Source organism: Microchirus variegatus (assembly GCF_963457635.1).
Source record: "Microchirus variegatus genome assembly, chromosome: 8".
Classification (NCBI taxonomy): Eukaryota; Metazoa; Chordata; class Actinopteri; order Pleuronectiformes; family Soleidae; genus Microchirus; species Microchirus variegatus.
In genome coordinates, this window is record NC_139809.1 from 16,371,131 (window position 1) to 16,381,843 (window position 10,713).

Below are 10,713 nucleotides of genomic sequence, written 5' to 3' on the forward strand. Positions count from 1 at the left end.
AAGTATTTTTACTCTAGCGTCACTTCTCAATATAGTATTTTAGTTTTTAAAAGGAGGTGCTTTTTACTCACAACTTCCCTTATCATAATATTTAGTATTTCACTACATTCAGACTGAAAAATTGACCTTTCATCCTAATTTCTTCTATTATTTTATTATTATTATTATTATTATTATTATTATTGTTGTTATTATTATTATTATTATTAGTAGCAGTAGTAGTAGTAGTAGTAGTAATATTTTTTTAATTGATTGGGATTGAAGTATGTATTATATTAGGTATAATAATTTTTTTATAGTATTTATTTTCTTTTTTTCAATTTAGTTTTAAATTAATTTAGACTGGAGTATTTTTTTTTACTCAGGAGTGCCACCACTTCACCATCATAATATTTAATTTAATTTTAATTAGTTTTATTTGAAAGTATTTTTGTTTTTATTCAGCTGATTTTTATCCTCATATTTTCACAGTTGGAAATGCTGAGTTAGCAAAACTAAATTTATTTTTTTTATTATTATTATTTATTTATTTTAATTGATATATCCTCCTACTATTTCCCAGTGGTAATAGTGACTTAGCAACTCCTAACAAGTGTGTTCACTGTTGTCTTTAATAAATAAATAAATAAATAAATAAATAAATAAATAAAGCCTCTGACTCACAGCCAGTCTGGTGACGTCACACGCATTATCAAAGGGCGACATCACACACACAGAAAAAAGACTTACTTAGATCTCTATGATACTTTCTAACGCTTAGTCGTTTAATTTCAGCCTTTTAATTAAATGTATTTTTAAAAAGGTTGGATTATTAATGTCCCTCCGTTGAGCCTTTGCTTCACAGGGTGACGTCACGGGTCAGCTGACCTGGTTTGTTTTGCTCGCTCGAGATAAAAACACAGTCAAAGGACGGAAGCGACGACATTAAAACACCCGTCTCCTGACGAGCTGTCCTCGGCTTGTCTTTCGCCCACAACAGCAACGCCTTTGACCTCGGACCTCATCATCTTTTAATTCTTCTTTTATTTAGCGTTTTATATCATACGTTTGTTTTATTTTGTGTGTATTTTTGTGTGTGTGACGAAGAACAACAACAACAACAGCAGCAGCAGCCTCTGACTTTGACGCAGGATGCCTTCAGAGAAAAGCTTCAAACAAAGACGGACATACGGTAAGATGTCACCTAATATCACGGTCAACAACATTTGTTTTTTTATCGTAGTTGGCGTGTTTTGTGCCGCGGGAGGTTTGTGTTTTAGTCGCCGAGTCACGGTGGACTGTTAGCTGCCTTTGTCCCGGAGGAGAGAAGCGATGTTAGCTCTGCGTGCTAATGCTAATTCGGTAAACATCACACTGGAGGCTTGTGTGTGTGTGTTTCTACACAGAAGAGACAGCCTGTGTTGACATGTCAAACAAAGACTATGACAACACTACACAACATGAATGCACACACAGATTTAGGAGTAGAATATATTTGAATAGAAGTGTCCCAGACTGAGTGTGTTTATGATGTTTTTATCAGCTGTGGCAGCACAGGGGGGAAAAAACAAAAAAGTGTTGGTGTCGAAATGCAGGAGGTGCAGGATTGGGGGATGGGAACCAGTCTGTGTGTGGAAAACAGACACCTGATTCTATTTAAATCTTAAAGTTTAAACACATTTAAAGTTAAAATAGAGTATGTTGTTTCATCCAGGCCTCCGTAGCGCTGCTTCAGGGACATCTGCCTCGTTAGTCAACCACAAAGGCCATAAATGTGTCACTAATTTAGTTGTTCTGTTTAAAAAAGGTGTTTAACAAAATGTAACTTCCGCTTTCTCACGTTATGGGTCCGAATTGACACGAGCAGAACACTGCACGTGAGAGCTGGACAAACGCGTTACGTAAGATGCTGTAACGGGACCCATGGTGCACGAGGACGCGTTTAAAAACAAAACTACGACTGAGCGACGTCCTGTTATAAAAAAAAAAACTAAATATGTCACTTTGTCAAAAATAAAACGCACAATTAAAGTTCTAGACCCACACAGACGCTGTTGCTACCCGATCCGTAGTACCTGAAGTGTGGCCACTTCCTGTCGTAACAGACAACTTCCGGTATGAACAAAGTTTATGACTGTTAGATTTCGTTTCAGTAGTTGGACAAAAAAATACATGTAAAGGGGTTAGCTTTAGGTTAAAGGTTGCAGCTAACGATTATTTTTTTAATAATAATCGATTCATCTGTTCACTATTTTCTCGATTTAATCGAGTACTTTGATTACTTTGATCCGTGAAAATGTTGAAAAATGTTGTTCGGTGTTTACCAAAACCTGGAAAGGATAATGTTTTCAAATGTCTAGTTTTGTAATGAATTAGTTTTAATAATTTCTTAGCTAAATCGACCAAAGAAACCAGGAAATAAACACATTTTAGAAGCTGAAAAACCAGAGAAACTTGATTATCAAAATGGTTGACAGTTAATAATCAGTTAATAAAAGTTTATTCTCTCCTTGGCGGTAATGGGAAGTAAATTAGTTTTCACTTTACCTGAAGATTCTATTCTGCTATACTTGGACAACCATGTGTACTGATCAGACAGAAGATATGAGGAGTTTTCTGATATTAGTCGCATTATAACGTGATTATTGGTCGATTTAGAGAATTAGGAAGACAATATTTTACTAGCTACTTGCGTCAGTAATTGTATTATTGGTGTCCAGTTATTAAAACATTGTTTTGATGCTCTTTTGTGTTGTACTACCAGGCAAAGGAACACAAACAAACCCACACTAACATCTGGTTTTGGCTCCTGGGTCACATGTTTGCAAAAGCTGTGACCGACGCCCAGATTAACGTGGTCATTTTGACCCTCTCTTGTCACGGAGTCTGCGTCTTCTCCACTGTGACGCGTGTCGTCGTCCAGCCGACTGCATTTGTTTGGCCGTTGTTGAGTTTCAAAGCGGGACTGAAGTGAAAGTGTAACCGTCATCGTGATATGAGTCATGTTAAACGTGAGTCACTGCAGGAGAAACAAAAAAAGGCAGAAAGACAAACTAATTTACTGGAATGAGAGATGAGTTTATAGCTTTTTTGTTGTTGTTCTGTCTATTTTATTTTATTGTTTTTGTTGGCATAAAAGAGGTATTAATCAGGTTAATACAGGATTATTGTAGTCGTTGTGAGCTGGGCCTGTATTTTCTGAACCCCAAGACCACAGTTCCACATCTGAATCATTTCAAGTCGCATATTTCCACGAACAAGGAAACAACACGGGCTCTTCCAGCTGCGTCAGGTGATTCTGACTAATTCCCAGGTTGTGACAGAACAGAGATGTGTGTGTGTGTTTGTGCGACACAGTCTTTCAGGTCAACTGCTTCCCATTTAGCATGGTCCTTTTTTTCTCCCCCTTCTCGACTCAAAGGCTGTTTTTGTTCCTCAAGTAAAGCATGAAAATGGCTGCCTATGGGAAGACAAACATTTGTCGTTCTAGAAGCGGCGTGTAATGTAATGACTTGATTAAATCAAGACGTCCCAACAGTGGCCACAGTGATTGTCCTGTTTGCAAACAAACACAAACACACACAGGAGGACACGATACTGGTCACTGACAGCTGCAGCAGTTTTCTGATTTTTCAGCTTCTTTAATGTGAACATTTGCTGGTTTCTTTGCGCCGTAACAAAGAAATCTTTAAAAGTGAGCCATTTATACTCGATTAATTTAATCATCGCCCTAATGTTGAGTTGACTTCTGGTTCCACGAAACACAGTTACTCTCACTGTTGTCAGTTCAAAGTGCAGAGAGGCACATGCTCGTGTTATCTGTTGTTTATTTTTGCTCTGCTAACAAAGCACTTGAATGCAGTTAAGCCTGAGTTTGCTTTGCCCCGGGTCACCGATGAACACGTTAACCTTCCCGTTAACACCTGACCTCCCTCTGTTGTTATTAAGATGTATGTGATTATATCTTTGTGTCACGTTTGCTCCGGTTTCCTGTCGTGATTGTTTGGATTCTCTCTGTGTGTGTGCATCTTCTGTGCAAACGTTGACCTGATTTGTGTTTTATCAGCTGATGCTCTTGACACTCTTATCTCTGTGTTGTGTCTGTGAGTCTCAGAACAAATAACCTGACCTGCTTTTTTTGTTTTTTATCCTCTTTTACTCTGCAGAACAAAGAGCAGAGGATGTGCGTCTGATCCGAGAGCAGCATCCTAACAAGATACCTGTGAGTTTAACATACACACACACATTCACCCATGATTATTCACACAGTGTTCACCAAAGGCATAATAACACTACAACAACACTACACATTTGTTCAGTGGTTCTCAAACTGTCATACACAACCTTCCTCTGGTGGTACACGGAGGAACATGAGAAATACTGTTCTACTGTATAAATAAACCAGGGTATGTGTTCGGAGTGGAGTTGAGGAATTTTGACCTGTAGAAAATGAATTAAAGGGACAATGTGTAGTATTTATGGGTTTATATAACCCAAAATCCACTTTTTTATACATATGATGTGCTCCTGCATTGTCTAGTCGCTGAGGATACCGTAGCGCTCAGGGAAGGGAGGGGGTGAGCAGAGGAGCAGTTCTTTGTTGTAAATTTCAGCCTCTCCTCTAAATGGCACTATAAACTACTTACTTCACCTTTAAATAACCAAAAAAATTATTATAATTATAATTTAAAAAAGTCCCGTTATTGCTCCCTTCATCTTAATCTAATTTCACAAGTATATGTCAGGAAGAGGCGGAGGATGAGACTGCGCGGTACGGTGGCCCTGAGGTGCAAAACACAAATGAAAATCGCAAATCAAAACACACATACTGGAAAAAAACGCAAATCGAAAAAAAGCAAAACGAACAACACAAACGCGAATCAAAACACACAAACGTAAATCGAAAAAAAGCAAAACAAAAAACACAAACACTAAAACAGAAAACAAAAACATTGACACTTTTGTGTTTTTTGTTTTGCTTTTGTGTTTTGCACCTCAGGGCCACCGTAGCTCGGACTATTTACACCACTGTTTTAACATTAATGCTGATAATGTTATTGAGAGAGATTGGTGATTTCTACAGATGCAACTAACGATTATTTTCATAATCGTTCAATCTGTCGATTATTTTCACCAGTAATCGATTCATCATTTGTTTTGTCCACAAGACATTTTGTCATTATGTGGAGCAAAGAAACGAGGAAATATTCACATTTAAGAAGAACAAATCAGTCAAAACTGTTGTCAATTGATTTTTATAGTTACGATATTATATAATTTACACTACCGTTCAAAAGTTTGGGCTCACTTAGAAATGTTTGATGTGGTAAACGACTATTCTAGCTGCAAACGTCTGGTTTTTAATGGAATATGTACATAGGTGTATAGAGGCCTATTTCCAGTGTTCTAATGGTACATTGTGTTTGCTAATCACGTTAGAAGGCTATTGATGATTAGAAAACCCTTGTGCAATGATGTTAGCGCAGCTTTCTATTCATTTTGCAACTCTTTTGATGAAAAAAAGTGTGACTTTTAATGAAGTATAGTATAGTTTAAGACTCTTTTCTTGCTCATGAGAAACAGGCGTGACTGTGTCTAACACGGCAGATGTCATGTGAAGGCTCCCAGCAACGACCGCTCACACACACACACACACACACACACACACACACACACACACACACACACACACACACACACACACACACACACACACACACACACACACACACACACACACACACACACACCTCAAGTTTCACCTGACACTTTTGTCATTTTGTGATACCAGTGCCTTCCATCTGCTGCCCCGTGTTAGGCCTCTTTAAGAGAGTGTGTGTGTGTGTTTCCTGTTTCCCCTCCTGGGGTTTATAAAGTGCCATGTCATGGTGCCGAGTTAAGACCAGAGGCAGATGTATCGCTGTGTCACTGTAACATAACTCCATCCAGACAGACTGAGTGAGTGTGGGGGAGGAGCAGAGGACTCAAACAGGACAGGCTGATTACAGTCCTCACTAAAACTCTATCTGCTTTGGTTTATGGCGAGCACACAGGGGTGCGGCGCTCCTCTGCACAACTGCAGCTTTTCACTTTCACTGTAGCGCTGCTGTTAGTTAACCCTCTTATGACTTATTTAGATTTCATGGCTGTAGAATTGTCCAGAGTTGCTTTAGATCAGGGGTGTCAAACTCATTTTTTCTGAGGGCCACATCAGCAAAATGGTTACCCTCAAAGGTCCAGATGTAACTGTAATACAGAATCGATGTAACTAAATGTAACCAAATATATGTAAAATAAAGTTAACTACTCCATAAAATATTGCTAAATAGTAGTGGTGGGGGAAAAATGTATTCACATATGAATCACGATTCTAATCATCCACGATTCTGAATCGATTCATGAACTCCAAAAATGGATTTTTGAAAAAATAAATAAAAATATGTATATTCTTTTAAGTTTATATTTTGAAAAAAACACCCATTTGTGTTATTTGTGTACAGTTTATTTTTGTAACTTCTGGGAGAAAAAGGCAGCTAGTCTAAGCTTTTATTTATGCAAGTTATTTTTTTGTACAGTAAGTAAGTTTTTATTTGTTTTGAATGAATAAATGTTAACTTTTGTCTTAAAGGTGCATTATGTAATAAATCTAAAGCAACTGGCCTTAAAATCCTCCTAATATGTCACAGAGACTCAGGAATAATGTTCATATAACAAACTGAACTCACCAACAACAACAGTACAGACAAAATATTTGCATTAAAAAAATATTTTGCAGACTGCAAATCATGTTTATGTTTTGAAATCATGTTTTGGCATGTGGCGCCACCTACCGCCATCTATCAATCATTGCAGTCAGTAGAGTCTCAGCTCCCGAGCAACCACGGGTTGCCAATTACATCAGAAAATGAAACCTAAAAGACCTCGGTATTTTGAATTTGAATGTAGTAACCGTTTTTGGCCACATTCTTACATATGGAACCTTTAAGTTTGCCTTTGTGTGATCACATTATCACATTATCTTATACAAACTGTATTGCTTTGATGCCATAATGTGCCTTAACACACTATGCATTGTATCAATTTTTGAATTGAGAATCGAATCGGTTGAATCGAGAATCGATTTTGAATCGAATCGTGAGCCACCCAAAGATTCACATCCCTATTAAATAACTGTCTGTATTTATTACTTATTCAATTTCACTCGTCGCATGATGCGTATGCAATGATACAATGCGATCTAGTGGCAGTGCCGTCACTTTGCGGGTAACACAATCAACGCCATGCATTGTGGGAAATGTAGTTTATGATCAACCCACGCCTTAAAGCAGCATAGACCTATTTTAACACAGATTTTTAAGACCAATTGATCACTCGCGGGCCACATAAAACGACGTGGCGGGCCACATCTGGGCCCCGGGCCTTGAGTTTGACACATGCTTTAGAGCGTCTGTCGTTTATCGTATTGCACGACGATTTATCACCAAATCAATTTTTTTTGTCCACAAACCAAAAAGTATGAGGTTTTAATGAATTCTTTGTGAAACCAGAATATAATTACATTTAAGAGGCTGAAACATCAGAAAACACTTTGGTCAATAATGGATTTAATGGTGGCAGCTCTATAGAGTCTAATAGTTTTGGAAGTTTAAAGTTTCAATCTAATGTTTGACTTCATTTCAATAAATAAATGAATAAAATGCTGAATGAAATACTGTGATGTTTTTCTCCTGCAGGTGATCATTGAGAGATATAAGGGAGAGAAACAGCTTCCCATCCTTGACAAGACCAAGTTCCTGGTGCCGGACCATGTCAACATGAGCGAGCTCATCAAGATCATCAGGTCAACTCCTCTCCTCGTCACCTTTCCTCTCCTCCTCTCCTCCTCTCCTCCTCTCCTCCTCTCCTCATCACCTTTCCTCTCCTTGTCACCTCATCACCTTTCCTTTGTTTGTTTGTTTCTTCTTTGTCTCTTTTGATTTTTCCATCACGTTCTGTTTTCTTCCTCTTATACTTTTATCCTCCTTCCTTGTTTGTCACCACGTTGTACACTGAGCAGTGTAACGCTGCCCTCTACTGTTCAAAGTCCTTCATCACAGTTATTTTCTTTTTAACTCTTTGTCTCTTTTCTTTTCTTTTCTTCCCTTTTTTCTTTTCCTCTTCTCATACCCTCTCCTCCTTGGTCTAAATTTCCTTTCCTGTTTTCTTATCTCCTCCCATCTTTATATTTTTCCTTTATCTTTTCTTTTATGCCGGCAATTTTTGTCCTCTTATAATTTAATTTCTTTTCACCATCTCTTTCATTTCTATTTTCCCTTTTTATATTTTACTGACCTTTCACTTTTCGTTGCCTCGTTGCTCACGTGTCGCGTCCTTCTTTCTCCCCTCCCCACCACCAGGAGGCGCCTCCAGCTGAACTCAAACCAGGCGTTCTTCCTGCTGGTGAACGGCCACAGCATGGTGTCCGTGTCGGCCGCCATCTCGGAGGTGTACGAGCGCGAGCGTGACCAGGACGGCTTCCTCTACATGGTCTACGCCTCCCAGGAAACCTTCGGCTCGGCCGTGGCCGCCGCCCAGTGAACCCACGTCCTCCTCCTCTTCCTCTTTCTTCTCCTCCTTCTTTGTCTTCTTCCACCAGGCCGGCGATTGGACAATTGTAGTTTTTAGCCCCTCCCCCCTCCCTACACACCTCTTCTTTAATGGTAAACGATAATTTCTACCCAACAGAGTCTCTGACCGCGCGTCTCCGCTTCTGTGTCGTCGTCCTCTTCTGCTGAGTCGTGCGAGCGGCGCCGCCCTGCTGGTGGTGGCAGTTATTGTCAGTGTTACGGTTACGTGTTGCCTAGGCTGTAATGTCTATAGATCCACAGTATACATATGTGTATATATATATATATATATATATTATATATAATTAATTATATATAAAGCGTACATTTTGAAGCGAGTGATGTTACAGAGATGATGCTTTTGAAGGCTTTTAGAGACGAGCAACAGACGTTTAAAGGGTTTAAAGATTCAGTTGTTTTTAAATTAAGCTTTTTATCACAGTCTGACGTTTAATTGTTTTTTTTAATTCCAGTAGTTTTTTGCTTGATAAAAATGTAAATCCTTGTGTCCCTGTCCCTGTCCTTGTAGCCGACATATCGTCTTCTTAACTGTAATGGTGGGGGGGGGGACGAAAAAACTGCTTTGGAACTTTAGGAAACTGCTTTGCTCTTGAAACTGTGATTGTAGGTCTGTAAGAAGAAGAAGATAACGCCTTGCTGTACAGATAGTGTGGATTTTATGGCTTTGAATACAGTCGGAGTGAAACCAAGTTGATTTGTGGGGAGGAGGGCGACGTGTCGGGGATTTTCCTTTTTTTATTTTTTAGCAGGTAAACAAAAGTGTGAGCCAGAAATGGACAAAAAGGTTATTTTGATTCACGGATTTGAATTCCAGCTTCCATTTCCCCCAGTGTGTTTCTAAAGGAGTGCACTCTAAACAAAACAAAAACATTTTCAGCGTCCCATTTGTCAATAGTTGTGTGCTGCTGCTTTACTCCTCCTCTTCTTCATCATCATCATCACCTCTTCAACAGACCTGACGTTTAGCTGTTTTTATATCGCAGTCATTTTATCGTCTTGGTTTTATTTAATATAATTTCCGTGTCATGGTTTGTCACCGTCGTTGTCGCTCGTGGAAAACAAAAAGCCACTGTGTGTTTGTGACAGAGGGGCGGAGCCTTTGCGACAGTGCCCTCCTCCGCCTGCTCTTCTGTTCTCACTCGCAAAACCCACACGCGAATAGCAATATCACTCAGCCTCCTCTTATGTATTTATGTTGGTATTTTGTAAACAATTAAAACAGGAATAAACAATAAAATATGGGAAATAAAATTGTCTTGTTGTCATTTTTCACCACCGATCACAATCACATATATATACATATATACGTCAAAAAATTTAATGTCATCCAAAATGGGCAAAAAAAAAAGTCTAATTAACGGCATACTACGGTATTTCGCTCAAAATTTGACGTTTTATTTGGGAAAAAACATTTGGTCCAAAATTTTACAAAAACGACATACTATACTATGTCGTCCCAAAATTTGCAATATTTTTGAAAAAGTTTTTTGGTCCAAAATTTGACAAACGTCATACTACGTCCAATATCTGATAAAAACGACATACTGCAGTATTTCACTCAAGATTTGAGCATTTATTTGGAAAAAAAGATTGGGTAAAAAATTTGAGAAAAACGACATACTATACTATGTCGTCCCAAAATTGACAATATTTTTGAAAAAGTTTTTTGGTCCAAAATTTGACAAAAACGTCATACTACGTCCAAAATTGGTTAAAACAGCATACTACGGTATTTCGCTCAAGATTTGACGTTTTATTTGGGAAAAAACATTTGGTCCAAAATTTGACAAAAACCACATACTACGTCCAAAATCTGATAAAAACGACATACTGCAGTATTTCACTCAAGATTTGAGCATTTATTTGGAAAAAAAGATTGGTTTTTTGGTCCAAAATTTCACAAAAACATCATACTACGTCCAAAATTTGATAAAAAAAACGGCATACTACGCTATCATGCTCAAGATTTGACCATTTATTTGGAAAAAAAAACTTTGGTCCAAAATTTGACACTAAAGACATACTATACTATGTCGTCCCAAAATTGACAATATTTTTGAAAAAGTTTTTTGGTCCAAAATTTGACAAAAACGTCATACTACGTCCA

The 10,713-nt window shown here is 38.2% G+C and overlaps 1 protein-coding gene across 1 annotated transcript; it reads left to right on the plus strand.

The window, feature by feature from the left end:
- Positions 1 to 881: 881 nt before the first annotated feature.
- map1lc3b (microtubule-associated protein 1 light chain 3 beta) lies at positions 882 to 9,849 on the plus strand. The gene is made up of 4 exons (XM_083893381.1): positions 882 to 1,171; positions 4,146 to 4,201; positions 7,713 to 7,819; positions 8,376 to 9,849. The coding sequence occupies exons 1-4, from the start codon at positions 1,132 to 1,134 to the stop codon at positions 8,554 to 8,556; spliced, it is 384 nt and encodes a 127-aa protein (XP_083749507.1). The 5' UTR covers positions 882 to 1,131; the 3' UTR covers positions 8,557 to 9,849.
- The last annotated feature ends 864 nt before the right edge of the window (positions 9,850 to 10,713 follow it).